Below are 17,175 nucleotides of genomic sequence, written 5' to 3' on the forward strand. Positions count from 1 at the left end.
AAAAATCTATCTCTTTAATCATGTTTTTTTGCCATGTCTAAACATCTGCTCATGTGGTTGTGCATCAAATTTTTGTTTTATAATCTCCCTGCCAAGTGCAAATCAATTTTTTTAAAATTGTTGAAATAATTTACCTGCGCATATAATCCATCAAGTTTGTGTAACATTTTAAGTGCCTTATTGGATCACTGCAAAACCTTCAACATTTAAGGCAATAGCAAACAAGGTTACATAACCTGTCTCATTTCTTTTACCTTTCTGATGTTCAGTGTTCAAAAGCAATACAAAACACAGGGTCTGTATAGCTGTCCTTTGTCTTTCATTGTGATAAAGATCTACATTAATCTTTTTTATTGTGTATCAGAGATAGCAGTGCAGCACTATACAATCAGGAGGGATTGCCCTGGGTATTGTCAACATTAACTCTAGACAACATGTAGCTTCACAGTTATCAGGTCAAACATGGACAAGGGTGCACCCTCCTCATACCAAACCTCACGAATGATGATTCACTATTTGTCCATATTGTATGCCACTTGGAGGAAACACTGAGGGTTGCAAGGGTGCAGAATGTACTCTGGATGTGGGAATTCAATGTCCAGCACCAACTGTGGTGGTCAGGTCCTACAGGACAAAGCTGTTAGACCAGGTTGAACCACAGGTAGGATTTCAGAGAACTTGAGAATTGCCAATGTTGTCCCATTGTTTAACAAGGGTAGCAGGGATAATTCTAGAAATTACAAGTCTGCTAGCCTCATATCAGTGGTAGGGAAATTATTGGAAAAGATTCTCAGGGACAAGATCTATATGCATTTAGAAGCAAATGTACCTATTAGCGCTAAACAGCATGGTTTTGTGCGGGGGAGTCGTAGCTCAGAAATTTAATAGAGTCTTTTGAGAAAGTGAGGAAGATGATTGATGACGGAAAAGCATTTGATGGTGTCTACAAGGACTTCAGTAAAGCCTTTGACAAGGTCCCACATGGCAAACTGACAGCAAGGGTGAAGTGATGAAGTCTGCCTTGTCTAGGTTGAGAAAAAAGCATGCAAAATGGGATTCACTGGGAGCAGTCAGAGAGGCTGGTCTTCTGCATCTTCTTCCTCTGTTTGCCCATGAAGGTGAAAAACTGAACAATCCTTAAAATTCCCTAACAGGGTGAACTGGCAAGGTGGCTATAGAACTGGTTTAATCATAGGAGACAAAGGGTAATGTTTTTTTTTCGGAATGGAGGATTGTGACTAGTTGAGAGCTGAGATCAGTGCTGAGATCTCTGCTATTTGTGATTTACGTAAATGATTTGAAGGAAAACTTGGCTAGTCTAATTAGTAAGTTTTAGACAATACAAAGATTGGTGGTGTTGTGGGTTGTAAGGAGGATTGTCAGAGGATACAGATCAGGATATAGATCAGTTGGAGGCATGGGCAGAAAAATGGCAGATGGAGTTTAATCCTGACAAATGTGAGGTGGTACACTTTGGAAGGTCAAGTACAGATGGAAATTATACAGTGAATGGCAGGAGCATTGATATGTGGAGGATTTGGGTGTGCAGGTCCACAAATCACTGAAAGTGGAAGTGCATGTAGATAAGGTATTTAAAAAGCTTATGGCATGCTTGCCCTCATTGGAAGGGGCACTGAGTATAAGGATAGACAAGTTATGCTGCAGCTTTATAGAACTTCAGTTCGGCCACACTCATAATATTGCATACAGTTCTGATCACCACATTACCAGAGAAATGTAGATGCTTTGGAGAGGGCACAGAAAAGATTTACTAGGACGTTGCCTGGTATGGGGAATTTTAGCTATGAAGAAAGGTTGGATTGGGTTTTTTTCACTGGAATGCAGAAGGTTATAAGATTGCACAAGTTTAAAAGATTGTGAATGGTATGCATAGAGTGGAAAGTATGCGGCTTTTTCCCAGGGTGGAGGGGTCAATTACTAGGGAATACAGATTTAAGGTGCAAAGGGGGAAGTTTAAAAGAGATGTATGAGGCAAGTTCTTCACCCAAAGGATGGTGGGTGTCTGGAACGCATTGCCAGAGGAGATGGTGAAAGCAGACACAATAGCAGCATTCAAGCAGCACCTGGGTGGATAAATGAATAGGAAGGGAATAGGGGGATACAGAGTGAAGACTAAGCGTAGACAGTTTTAGTATGGAAGGGCAAAATGTGTCAGCATAATCTTGGAGGGCCGAAGGGCCTGTTTCTGTGCTTTTTTGTTCTTTGTTCTTCATTTGTTCTTTTCGTTCCAGGTCTGCCACATTTTGTGAGAGAACCAACAACAGAAAAATTTATAATTGATCTCATCCTCATCAATTGCCTGCCATAGATTCATCTGTCCATCACAGCACTGACAGAAGTGATCACTGCACAGTCTTTGCAGAGTCCTCACATTGAGGATGTCCTCGGTCATGTTGTCACAGTTATCACTGTGCTAAATAGGACAGAGTTCGAACAGATCTAGCAACTCAAGACTGTGGGCCATCAGCAGCATCACTGTACTCCAACACAATCTGCAACCCCATGGCTTGACATATCCCTCACTCTACCATTATTATTAAACCAAAGGATGAACATTAGTTCAAAGTACAAAGACATGCCAGGATTACCATCAGGCACACCTAAAAATGAGGTACACACCTTATGAAGCTACAAAACAGAGCTACTTGCATGCCAAACAGCATAAGCAGCAAATGATACATAGGGCTAAGTTATTCCACAACCAGTGGATGAGATCTAAGCCTGCAGTCCTGCCCCAACGAGTTGTGGGTGGGGATGGACAATTAAACAACTCACTAGAGATGGGGAAATGTACCAGTATACAAATACGCCCAGTCTAAACAACAGTGGAACACAAGCATTAGTGCAAAAGACAAGGATGAAACATCTGCAACAATCGTCAATCAGAAATGCCCAGTGACAGTTCATCTTGACTTCCTCCAGAGGTCCTGAGCAGTCAGCCCTTTTTTTTTCAAAAAAACACAATGATTCAAAATAAACTCCTCCTCAGCAGGAACACACCAACAGCACTAAATAAGATACGCTGACTGGGTGGTTCCAGGCTGTTCAGGAGTTCCTCTTCTCTCCCCTCTCCTATACAGAAAAGTAAACAGTCTTTCACTCACACTGATCTAGCTCCCTTAGAGCTGGCTTTCAGAGTGAACAGAAGCTCTGGCAATCCTGTTTATTTTTATTTTCTTTTTGAGTGCAGGTGTTGGACACAGTGAAAAACAGTAAGTGTGTAAATCACCACCAGGAAGAAAAGAAACACCCGAGTGGCCTGTGACAGGCAATGCCCTTCTCAAAGGGCACATTCAGCTTTTTAAAAAAATTTTTTTTTACACAGTGAAAGACACAAGGTGCACGAATCTTTATTCAAATTTCCACCACCAGGAAGAAAGGAAACACCTGAGTGGCCAGTGACAAGCAGTGCCTTTCACACCAAAGGGCAATGCTGAGTGATCAAACAGTGAAGGGGTGGCCAGGGATCAAATCAAAATACTCAGCTTCTTTTTGTGCTTATTTTTTCCCCAACACCCATGTTGTGTGTGTGCAGGTGTGAGACACAGTGAGAAACACAGTGAGAGACACAAGATGTATGAATCTTTATTCAAATTTCCACCACCAGGAAGACAGGAAAATACCTGGGTGGCCAGTGACAAGCAGTGTCCTTCACATCAAAGGGCAATGCTGTGTGATCAAACAGTGAAGGGAGGGCAGGGATTTAATCAAAATACACTCAGCTTTTTTATATGTTAGCCAGTACTCCCTGATTGGACCAGATTAACAGCCCTAATCAAGGAGCTCATTTTCTAGCTGGCTGATATCATTATAATCACTGCAATGGGGGAAGCTCTCTGTTGGTTGGAGTCATACCTGGCACAAAGGTTTGGATTGTGGCTATTGGAGGTAAGTTATTTCAGATCCGGGACATCGCCGCAGGAGTTCCTCAGTGCAGTGTCCTCGGCTCAACCATCTTCAGCTGCTTAAATCAATGACCTTCTCTCCACCATAAGGTCAGAAATAGGGATTACAGAGGAGAAGGTGCTGGATGGCTGAAAACGCATAAAGGTGGATAGAACCTCAGGACATGATCAGGTGTAACCTAGAATTCTGTGGGAAGCTAGGAAAATGATGGATGGCTCCCTCATGATGGCCTGAGGTGAGGTGCTAGAAGACTCAAGGTTGGCTAACGTGGTGCCACTATTTAAGAAAGGCAGTAAGGAAAAGCCAGGGAACTACAGACTGATGAGCATGATATCAGTGATGGGCAAGTAGTTAGAGGGAATCCTGAGGGACAGGGTTTACACATACTTGGAAAGACAAGGACTGATTAGGGATAGTCAATATGGCTTTGCGCATGGGAAATCATCTCACTAAACTGAGTTTTTCGAAAGAGTAACAAAAGAGGATTGATGAGGGAAGATCACTGGACGTGATCTATCTGGACCTCACTAAAGATGTTCAACTCGGTTCTGCATGGTAGTCTGATTAGCAAGGTTCAATCACATGATTTATGGGGAAAACTATCTATTTGGATACAGAACTGGCTCAAAGGTAGAAGACAGAGGGTGGTGGTGGAGGGTTGTTTTTCAGACTGGAGGCTTGTGACAAGGATCGGTGCTGGTATCACTTATATAAATGATTTGGGTGTGAACATAGGAGGCATGGTTAGTAAGTTTGCAGATTACACCAAAATTGAAGGTGAAGTAGACAGTGAAGAAGATTACCTTGGATTATAACAGGATCTTGATCAGATGGGTCAATGGGATGAGGAATAGCAGATGGGGTTTAATTTAGATAAATGTGAGGTGCTGCATTTTGGAAAAGCCAACCTTACCAGGACTCATACACTTAATGGTAAGGTCTGGGGTGTATTGCTGAACAAAGAGACCTTGGAATGCAGGTTCATAGCTCCTTGAAAGTCAAGTTGCAGGTAGACAGGATAGTAAAGAAGGTGTTTGGCATGCTTTGTCAGTGCATTGGGTATAAGAGTTCGGAGATCAAATTGCAACTCTAGGGGACATTGGTTAGGCTACTCTTGGAATACTGCATTCAATTCTGGTCTCTCTGCTAAAGAAATGATGTTGTGAAACTGGAAAGAGTTCATAAACGACTTACAATGATGTTTGAGGGTTTGAGCTATCCAGGAAGCTGAATATGCCGGAGCTGTTTTCTCTGGAGGCTGAAGGGTGACTTTCCAGAGGTTCATAAAATCATGAGCGGCATGGCTAGGATAAACAAAGTCTTTTCGCTGAGGTGGGGGAGTCCAAAACTAGAGGGCATTGGTTTCTGGTGAGAGGGGAAAGATTTAAAAGGGACCTAAGGGGCAACTTTTTCACAGAGGGTGGTGCGTATATGGAATGAGCTGCCAGAGGAAGTGGTGGAGGCTAGTACAATTACAACATTTAAAAGGCATCTGGATGGGTATATGAATAGGAAGGGTTGCTGGCAAATGGGTCTAAATTTATTTAGGATATCTGGTCAGCATGGACAAGTTGGATCCAAGGGTCTGTTTTCGTGCTTTACATCTCTATGACCCTATGTTAGATGATGACTGCACAATTTGCAACTCCTCAGATTTTGAAGCAGTGCATGTCCAAATGCAGCTAGACTTGGACAATATCTAGGTGTGATGCAGCAAATGGCAAGCAACATGTGCCAGGCAATGACCATCTCCAAGAAAATCTAACCATCCCCATTCACAGTCAATGAGATTACCATCACTGAATTTCTCTCTAACTTGGGGTTACTACTAATCAGAAACTGAATTGGACCAGCCATATTGATAATGTGATTACTAGAACAGGTAATAGGCTAAGAATGCTACAGCAATTAACCCACCTCTGAACTCCTCAAGGCCTGTCCACTATCTACAAGGCACATGTCAGGAAAGTGATGGAATACTCCCCTTACCTGGATGAGGGTAGCTCCAACAACACTCAGAAAGCCTGTCAGCATCCAGAATGCTTGACTGGCATCACCTCTAAAAACACTTATTCCCTCCACATCAAGGCTCGTAGCAGTGGAGTAGCTTCTTATCTACAAAAGGCACTGCAGAAATTCACCAGAACATTTTCTCCTGGTCAGTTCTGGTACATTATGAAATTTGTGACACAAATTGTTTTAGCAGTGTAAGTAAAAATCTTTGTACCACTGTGTAAGATTTACTGCATATTAAGAACATAGAACAGTACAGCACAGTACAGGACCTTCAGCCCTTGATAGTGTGCTGACCTTTTAGCCTCATCTAAGATCAAACTAACCTACATATCCTTCATTTTACATCAATCAATGCACCTCTCCAAGAGTTATTTAAATGTCCCTAATACATTTCTGACTCTACTACCACCGCTGGCTGTGCATTCCACGCACTCACCACTCTCTGTGTAAAGAACTGACCTCTGACAGCTCCCCTAAACCTTCCTCCAATCACCTTAAAAATGGTGATTTAAAAAATTCTAAATGGAAATACTGATACTGTCTAAATATTACAAGAAGAAGAGATCAGAATGGTCAGATATAAACAGATTTTGAACATTTATTCAGGCATATTTATCTACAGAGCACAGTGATCTGAGTGAATAACTTTTTTATTTCTTATAGTCCATTGAGAAAAATAACAGTAAGCTGAAACATAGGTCACCTTGAATAGATTATCAATAACATATTCAGGTAAGTAACAATGTTTGTCCTTCTTTAAATTGATTGGCACTGAATGATTCAGTAAAAGGAAAGCAGAAAGTATGATTGCAGATGCAAAGTACAATGGCAACTCAGTGAGAAAAGCTTAGTTTATGCTTCCATGGAAATGTTTAACCTTCCTCAAATAACAACCTAAAAACGTGTCATACTTACCTGCAGAAAATCTGTAGATAATGTACCAAATGCATTTTTTGTTCAGTTGATAAAGTACATTGACGTATCACTACAGCATTAACTTGAATGCCGACGTTTGCTGCAGTCACCTCTTCATTCATATATTTGCAATACTTGATCCCATAAGTGCACCAACAACTGTTCTACTCATACAGATTATAAACTGGTTGAACAAGGACCAGAGTTGGGAAAAGCTGTACTTGGAAAACAGATTTAAAGTCAGAGTCAGGAATGTGTCAGTAAATAACTCTTCATGTCATATACAAAGACACTGAGGTGTAACATTAACTGTCACAACAGCCCAGCAGGCTTTAGTTTCCAGCTTTTTAATCTCCCAATTCATGCTACATGCTGTAAGATTTGCTAACGCATATCTTTGTGAAATGTAAATATAATTGTTAACAATGTTACAAAGATTGTCAAAATAACAAAACAAATTTTGATCCAATCTGTTTCCTATAATTCTAAAGCACTTTCCTTTTGACTCGGTTTTTCTTCCAATATAATAAACAGTGCTGTTGTGGTTCTGTTCGCCGAGCTGTGAATTTGTGTTGCAGACGTTTCGTCCCGTCTAGGTGACATCCTCAGTGCTTGGGAGCCTCCTGTGAAGCGCTTCTGTGATGTTTCCTCTGGCATTTATAGTGGTTTGTACCTGCCGCTTCCGGTTGTCAGTTCCAGCTGTCCGCTGCAGTGGCCGGTATATTGGGTCCAGGTCGATGTGCTTATTGATTGAATCTGTGGATGAGTGCCATGCCTCTAGGAATGCCCTGGCTGTTCTCTGTTTGGCTTGTCCTATAATAGTAGGGTTGTCCCAGTTGAACTCATGTTGCTTGTCATTTAAGTGTGTGGTTACTAAGGATACCTGGTCATGTCGTTTCATGGCTAGTTGGTGTAAATGGATGCAGACCATTAGCTGTCTTCCTGTTTGTCCTATGTAGTGCTATGTAGTCCTATGACAACTGGAAGCGGCAAGTACAAATCATTATAAATGCCAGAGGAAACATCATAGAAGCACTTCACAGGAGGCTCCCAAGCACTGAGGATGTCACCTAGACAGGGGACGAAATGTCTGCAACATGAATTCCCAGCTCGGCGAACAGAACCACAACAACGAGCACCCGAGCTACAAATCTTCTCCCTAACTTTGAATAATAAACAGTGTTAAGAAGTTGTTCGCTGCCCAAATGTTACACAAATTACTAGTTAATCTTCATCTCACCACTTGGCTGAATGAGAAGGATCGAGGGAGCTCGAAGAGGGGACCAGATGTACTTGCTACGTGCATTCCACTACAGTTACTCTAGGTATATTGCTGCTATATCAGTTAGGAAATAGGAAATCACAATCTCTCCCCTCCCAGAACTAGAGGGGTTTCCAAACTTGAGATGAATTGAGACAACTTTCTTCATTTAGCCTCATTTTTCCATCTTTCCAAACTTTGTGCAGAAATCATGCATACAATTACCTTCTTGAGAAATTCATCTAGCATTCTGAACTGATTTAGATAAATCCTATAAGTCTGGTTCATAAAAAACAGCAAAAAAAAGGGATGAACACAAAATGTTCACTACACAAAACAGATAGAAGAATATTTTATTTGTTATGTAGCCCCTGACATTACCTCTGGTGATGAAACAGTTTCAGGCAGAGAAGTCCTCACACTCGTATTCCTTTGGCGAATCTGGTAAGCAAACTAAACAGTGTTTGTACGGCTCATATAGTACTGCCAACATAATGTTTCCATTCCTTTACTGAAGTACTGGAACATTATATTTCTATCAACGGTGATAATTGAGCACTTTTAGAAGAGAAAACGTGACAAGAACCCTAACAAGAAGCTTTACCTTCAGGGACTCAGAGGTTCCTGTCTCTAGAGGCACTCAGCAGCTTACATTTGAATGGCATTCCTGAAGGGTGACCAGGACTTCTAGATGTTGTCAACAGTATCATCAGAGAGGATCTGAGCTTGGTATATTGATGTGAACATCAGTTTTAATCACTGTGGATTTTATAAAATGAATTTTAGTCATCATGAAATGTTTGTTCTTGGGTTGGGGGGGGAATGCGGAATTGAAAATATTTTCTTTTCAGCCACCCAGTGTCAGCATAAAGAACTCCCAGGTCAGGCACAGCAACAACAGCCGCACAGTAAAGCTCCCTTTACTCTGCTCCAACCACAAGCCTCAGTCCTAACCTCAGGTGAGTACTCCCTACTGCATCAGTGCAATACTTTCATTTCTCATTTACTAGTTTCTCTAAGAAAGATTAGGAGAAAGTGAGGACTGCAGATGCTGGAGATCAGAGTCAAAACATGTGGAGCTGTAAAAGCACAGCAGGTCAGGCAGCATCCAAGGAACAGGCGAGTCAATGTTTTGAATATAAGCAAGGTTGTAAGGTTGCCAATTGGTGTCAAATTAAGTGCAGTTTTATGTTATGTGTCCATAGCTATTAGGAACAGTATTGAGGCTATCTAGATTCATTCCACATGGGGATCCTTACAGACAGCAGAGAGCAGAGATCTTTATCCCATCAGCGTGGGTTGATTCAAAATGAAATGAAACAATAGTGTGCTCAACTATTGTGCTTCCACCTTCCAGTGCATTACACGAGACAGGAGACTCTAAGTGCTAAGAGTAAAGCTTTTCTTTAATATGCATGCATCTTTAAATAAATGAATTAAATCAAATTAGAAACATGATTAAAGGGAACCTATATAATAGTATTAAAATCTTCCTTTCTTTCACACAAATCCATGTCTTCCACAATTAGTTTTTGTGATTGTTTTCAATTGTTTTACATTTCTTTGTGAACAGTACTGGTGTCTGCTGATCTTGCTGGTGACGTTTACTTTGTCCTGCTGTCAATTAATGTATAATGATGTAACATCTAGCAGGCTAAAGTTCATTGCGCAGTGAACTTCATTTCATACCTGCCCTTTGTTCTTTGACTATCCTGAGAGTCAGGTGAATTTAAGTTTCTTCGGCAGGTGCTGACAAAGCAGGGACAGATACAAGTACCCTAGCAAAGACTGGAGACAACTAGCTGTCGGGATATGACATGGTCATCTCCCAGCAATTAATGTTTTATTTTAAATGATCCAAAATGCTGAATGGCAGTTCTGTTAATACAGTCAATCACTCCACAAAGACATTGCCAAAGCCAGCTAGTTAAAATTTACATCCTCTTCCTAGGCCCTTAGCAACACTGGAGGCTGAAGACACACAAACAGCTGCAGGTGACCATGTTTTTTTCCAATGACATAGGAATGGCAAATATGGTACTTGAGGACATATGTAGCAGCAATAATATTTTCTTTAAGAACTGAAGGAATTTTACTGAAGACAATTTTTTAAAGCAGGAGGGAGTGTCTGGAAGAGAAACTTAGCAATCTCACTTCGCAATCAATTCTTACTCATCCTCAACCTGTTTAATTTCTTCCTGAAAACTCTGTCTCATGTTGGAAGTTAGTTGAAAAGATACTGACATCTCTCTGAAACCTTAGCCAATGGTCTAATTCCTCATCAGAGTTTGAGACAATGGGTGCTGCTAAACTATTTTTCTGTGAATACCATCACAAATTTAACCCAACCTTTGTACATGTATCTGCAGATATCTATGTACCTTCCAGGAAAAGATATTGAATAGCAATGAGAAACAGAAGCTGACAAAATGACTCTTGAAAATGTACTGGAATGATAAACATATTTGTAAAAGATAATACTTTTTTAAATCTCTGAGCATGGACTTATTGCATCAAATTCAAGGGCAGCAAAATAATTTCAGAAAAAAACGTTGTTGCAGTACTAAGTCTCCAAAACTTAGTTAACTAATCTTCCATTAGGTCAAATGGTAACGTTTTCCTCTGCTCACTATAATTATAACAAGTTTTTTAGAAACTTTTTTAGATCAGTCCTCAGCAAAGGACTCGCCTTCATCCCCCTCTGTCCACGCATCAATTAATTTAATACACGCCGTGACGTACACTTCTTCTCCCGCCTCCGTGCTTACTTTCACAATCAGGACTCCCGCCCACCTTCCGAGGACCCCTTCACCCATCTCCAACACACTGCATCCACCTGAACACCCCACGCTGGCCTATTACCCGCCCTCGACCTCTTCATTTCCAACTGCCGCCGGGACATTAACCGCCTCAACCCGTCAACTACACCCCTCCCCACCTCCAACCTCTCACCCTCACAACGCGCAGCCCTCCAATACCTCTGCTCCAATCCCAACCTCACCATCAAGCCAACAGATAAAGGGGCCACAGTGGCAGTCTGGCACACTGACCTCTACACCGCCGAAGCCAAACGCAAACTCGAGGACACCTCCTCCTACCGCCCCCTCGACCATGACCCCACTCCCCATCACCAAACCATCATCTCCCAGACTATACAGAACCTCATCACCTCAGGAGATCTCCCAACCACAGATTTCCAACCTCATATTCCGGGAACAAGATCCACAAGCTTGACCACCCTGGCCGACCCATTGTCTCAGCATGGTCCTGCCCCACTGAACTCATCTCTATCTACCTCAACACTGTCCTATCCCCTCTAGTCCAGGAACTCCCCACATACGTTGGAGACACCACCCACACCCTCCACCTCCTCCAAGACTTCCATTTCCCCGGCCTCCAACGCCTCATCTTTACCATGGATATCCAATCCCTCTACACCTCCATCCGCCATGACCAGGGCCTCCAAGGCATCCGTTTTCTCCTCTCCCGACGTCCCCAACAGTACCCTTCCACCGACACTCTCATTCGTTTGGCCAAACTGGTCCTCACCCTTAACAATTTCTCCTTCGAATCCTCCCACTTCCTCCAGACCAAAGGGGTAGCCATGGGTACCCATATGGGCCCCAGCAATGCCTGTCTCTTTGTTGGCTACATAGAACAGTCGATCTTCTGTAATTACACCAGCACCACTCCTTACCTGTTCCTTTGCTACATTGATGACTGCATTGGCGTCACCTCATGCTCCCATGAGGAGTTTGAGCAATTCATCAACTTCACCAACACATTCCACCCTGACCTTAAATTTACCTGGACCATCTCTGACACCTCCCTCCCCTTTCTGGACCTCTCCATCTCCATTAATGTCGACCGACTTGATACTGACATTTTTTACAAACCCACCGACTCCCACAGCTACCTGGATTACACCTCTTCCCACCCTAACTCTTGCAAAAATGCTATCCCGTATTCCCAATTCCCCCGCCTCTGCCGTATCTGCTCCCAGGAGGACCAGTTCCACCACAGAACACACCAGATGGCCTCCTTCTTTAGAGACCGCAATTTCCCTTCCCACGTGGTTAAAGATGCCCTCCAACGCATCTCGCCCACATCCCGCACCCCACCCTCAGACCCCATCCCTCCAACCGTAACAAGGACAGAACGCCCCTGGTGCTCACCTTCCACCCTACCAACCTTCGTATAAACCAAATCATCCGCCGACATTTCCGCCACCTCCAAAAAGACCCCACCACCAGGAATATATTTCCCTTCCCACCCCTTTCCGCCTTCTGCAAAGACCGCTCCCTCCGTGACTACCTGATCAGGTCCACGCCCCCCTACAACCCACATACCCATCCTGGCACCTTCCCCTGCTACCGCAGGAACTGCAAAACCTGCGCCCACACCTCCTCCCTCACCTCCATCCAAGACCCTAAAGGAGCCTTCCACATCCATCAAAGTTTTACCTGCACATTCACCAATATCATTTATTGTATCCGTTGCTGCCGATGCGATCTCCTCTACATTGGGGAGACTGGATGCCTGCTAGCAGAGCGCTTTAGGGAACATCTCTGGGACACCTGCACCAATCAACCAAACCGCCCTGTGGCCCAACATTTCAACTCCCCCTCTCACTCAGCCGAGGATGTGGAGGTCCTGGGCCTCCTTCACCGCTGCTCCCTTACCACCAGACACCTGGAGGAAGAACGCCTCATCTTCCGCCTCGAAACACTTCAACCCCAGGGCATCAATGTGGACTTCAACAGTTTCCTCGTTTCCCCTTGCCCCACCTCACCCTAGTTCCAAACTTCCAGCTCAGCACTGTCCCCATGACTTGTCCTAACTGCCTATCTTCTTTTCCACCTATCCACCCCACCCTCCTCCCTGACCTATCATTCACTCCCCCACTCACCTATTTTACTCCATGTTACTTTCCCCCCATCCCCACCCTCCTCTACCTATCTCTCCACGCTTCAGGCTCTCTGCCTTTATTCCTGATGAAGGGCTTTTGCCCGAAACGTCGATTTTGCTGCTCCTCGGATGCTGCCTGATCTGCTGTGCTCTGCCAGCACCATTAATCCAAAATCTGGTTTCTAGCATCTGCAATCATTGTTTTTACCAAGTATTTTAGAAAGTCAAGCCCAAAATATTGGCATAGTTTAGTTCAACTGGCAATCACTCAATGAGAGACCATAAGGATTTGGAAAGGACACCTAACACACAGACCTGCATCAGCATCCCACTCATTAGAACCTGTTCTGCAGTGATGAAGAATTTTATCTTTGAACATGTCACTGAAGAATCAAGGATAAAGTACTATTTCCTTCCCTGTTTTTCAGTCTCCTTACAAAACACCTTTCACTCAGTAGGCTGATTTACTTTCAACAGCATACATTCACTTTATGTATCTTCACAACTAATCTTATTTTCTCCCTCATGTTTGCTGTGAAGACGAATTCTTCTAGTAGTACGGAAAACATACCAAAAAAGCATGGACTACAAGTTGCCTACTGTGGCAATTCAAAATCATCCAAATGAAGCAAGTTATAAAGGAGTTTATCCATTACATTTTGTTTTTTTATTCCAGAGGAATTCCAGTTGGACAACTTGTGACCCTCACATTAGGACAGTCATGGTTCAACAGAATTCATCCACAAAGTCTATAACTGAGGCTTTAAAAAAGGGCAGTGGTGCTAATGGTCAGAGTGAGAGCACATTCATGAACTGACAATAGTATGGATGCAAATCGTGTAGTTAAAGGGAAACTAAGGAAAAAAACAAGGAGCAAAAGTCAGGAAAACTTTTTTTTAATCCTTAGCAACAATTTTTAATAATGTTGGCCCTAAAACAATACAACAGAAGATTTGGACAAGCTTCGTGAATGGGCAAGAACATGGCAGACCGAAAGAACATTTGTGGAAAATTATGTTCAGAGAATTTCTTAAATAGTTAAGAGGCTGGAGAGTGTAGATGTACAAAGGAACCTAGGTCTCCCTGTCAGAAGCCACTGGAGGCTAAAAGCAGGTGCAGCAAGCTATCAAGAAGGCTAAAGTCATGTTGGAAGAATAACCTGAAATTGCTGGAAAAACTCAGTATCTGTAAAGAGAAAACAGAGTTAACGTTTCAGGTCCAGTGACTCTTCTTCAGAATTGATTGTAGCTAGGAAAAGATTACTGAAGAGTGTGGTGGTGGTAGTGGTTGGGGGGTGTGGGGGGGAGGAGAAGCAAATGATAGGTGCAGATGAAGCCCAGAGAGGGAGCACAATGGTTAGACGGAAAAAGGAATGGGTAAAGATCTGCCCAGAATAATGAATAGTCACTAACTGGGAAGCCACCTCTAGACACATATTCACTTCTCCACCCTTATCAGCATTCTGTACAGACTGTTCCCTCTGGGACACCATGGTCTAGTCATCCTCCACTCTCAACACTTGCCCATATCTACACAGCAACTTCCCACACAATCACAGATATAACACTTCCTCCTTTCTTTATTTCTTTCCTCTTCACTATCCAAGGCCCCAGATACACCTTCCAGGTGAAGCAGTGATTTAGCTGCACGTCACTCAGTCTAGTCTACTGTATTCGCTGCTCACAACATACTCGCATCCATATTAGGGAGACAAAACACAAACTGAGCAACCATTTTGCAAAACATCTACGTTCTGTCCACAAAAATTAATCTGAACTTCCAGATGCCTGCCATTTCAACACACTACTGTGGTCCCCGCCAGCATCCTGTCTCAGGCTTACTACAGTGCTACAGTGAAGCTCAGCACAAGCTGCAGGAATAGTATCTCATTTTCCATTTGGAGATTCTACAGTCTTCAGCATTCAATATTGAGTTCAATAATCTTAGGGCTTGAGCTCATTCTCCCACGTCTTTACCCCAACTCCCACACACTAGGCCTTGATGTCATGGGTCTCTACATACAAACCACTGTTAGCTTCAAATGGTGCCCAATAGCAGCTATTGATTCTTCCAGAAAGACCCTTGTCCATTCCTTTGTTAGCCTAACTGTTGTTCTCATTTGCTGGGCTCCATCCCAACCTATCATTTACTTCTCCCACCTCCTCCCACTCCCCCTTTAGTATACATACCAAACTTTGCCCAGCTACAATCAGTTGTGAAGGGTCACTGGAGCTGAAACATTTATTCTGCTCTCTGTCTACATATGCTGACATATCTGCTGTGTTTTTCCAGCAATTGCTGTTTGTAGTTCTGATTTCCAGCATTTTTTTTTTATTTCATAGAATGTTAGCCTCTATTCCAGGAGGATTTGAGTACATGAATAGTGAAGCCTTGTCTCAATTGTACAAGAGCTGAAAATGTGTTGCTGGTTAAAGCGCAGCAGGTCAGGCAGCATCCAAGGAACAGGAAATTCGACGTTTAGGGCACAAGCCCTTCATCAGGCTTGTGCCCGAAACGTCAAATTTCCTGTTCCTTGGATGCTGCCTGACCTGCTGCACTTTAACAAGCAACTCATTTTCAGCTCTGATCTCCAACATCTGCAGACCTCACTTTTTACTCAATTGTCAAAGAGCTTGGTTAGACAACATCTTGAGTACTGTGTGCAGTTTTGGTCTCATTATCTCAGGAAGGATAATATCGCTGTGGAGGGAGTGCTACAAAAGTTTAACTAGACTTGTTCCCAAGATGGCAGAGTTGATAATGAAGAGAGATTGAGCAAACTGGGCCTGTATTCTCTACAGAATTGAAAAATGTGAGTTGATCTCATTGAAACCTATAAAATACTTAAAGAGACAAGATACTTTCACTGATTGGGGAATCTAGAACTGGGGCACAGTTTAAAAAAAAGGGAGATACCATTTAGGTTGGGGTAAGGAGAAGTTATTTTAATAAGAGGGTTGTGAACCTCTGAAAACAAAGGACTGCACATGTGTAGTCTTTGAGTGCATTTAAGGCATGTTTAATAAGTAATACCTGCTTTAAAATAAAGAACTAGCTGAGAGAGATCACTTAATTAAACAAAGATAATAAACTTTCAGTTCTGATTGACATTCCAAATTTTTATTCATACTTCATTTTCAAATGCTGAGTGACTTATTTTGCACTTAGTGTGTTCTCTTGACGTTTTAAGATCTGTAGCATTAACTATGGGTTTATATATAAAAACTTAATTTCAGATTTGAAGAGAGTAATATGATAAGTTTCTTATTGTTTCTGCTTTTATTTTATCATAGATGTTCTTCCTTGGCTAATTATGTCCTAAACTTTTGTGATGCAAATTAATTGAATAACTATTTCTACAATTCGCATGCATTGCAACTGCAGTGCTCCAATACTTTCTGAGCTTTCAATGTTTAAAAGTAAGATATAAAAATGTTTGAAGTTACCTAGGAAGGTGGGTTAAAATAATTTTAATACCAATAACTATGGAAATTTTGGGAACCAGGAAAAGTCACACTGGTGCAGTGGAGAGTACACTTCACAGGACTTAGGCTGAGTTGAGAAGAATTTATCCTGTATTTCACCTCTGCAATATGAGATCTCTGGAGTGCCTGACGGTGACATTCAATTAAGAAAGGAAAAAGGTTCTATGGCCCAGTTCTATTCACCAGGATGAGCGTGTAATTCATCCACTCGAAAAAATGACTTTGAAGTTGATGTTAGCTTTGAAAGGAATGTATGCTGAGCAGATTTATTAAAACATGCCTTATTTAAATCACTGCATCTCTAATAATAGAACTGGGGAAAAAAAACTACTACCTACCATTGGATTTTACATCTGAGAAAGAAGAACCATCTTCCAGAGTAAACAACTGAGGAACACAAGCAGCTGTGCTCAGGCCTTGGCCCAGGTATGAGGCTGCAGAGTAGTAAGAATGCATCCTGTACTGTGGTGTCACATTATGGCCTGGAAACCGATTCTCTGGGGTCTTCATTTGCTGCAATTTAAAATGAAAAGACATTATTCACCTATAAATTCTTCTTGCATAAACAATAGGAAGTGACTGTATGGTATGTTTGTATGAAATGCTTGGTTATTTTGTTAATTTACAGCATTTTACCAAAGTATGAGCCAATCCATATAGACC

General features: G+C 42.3%; 1 protein-coding gene across 1 annotated transcript in view; it reads right to left on the reverse strand.

Annotated features, from left to right (window-relative positions):
- Positions 1 to 17,175, reverse strand: part of LOC132826293 (doublesex- and mab-3-related transcription factor 1-like) — a 147,189-nt gene that overhangs the window by 19,788 nt on the left and 110,226 nt on the right. The window contains 1 exon segment of the mRNA XM_060842090.1: positions 16,851 to 17,025. Coding sequence (XP_060698073.1) covers positions 16,851 to 17,025 — 175 coding nt within the window.

This window comes from Hemiscyllium ocellatum, chromosome 2, assembly GCF_020745735.1.
Source record: "Hemiscyllium ocellatum isolate sHemOce1 chromosome 2, sHemOce1.pat.X.cur, whole genome shotgun sequence".
Taxonomy (NCBI): Eukaryota; Metazoa; Chordata; class Chondrichthyes; order Orectolobiformes; family Hemiscylliidae; genus Hemiscyllium; species Hemiscyllium ocellatum.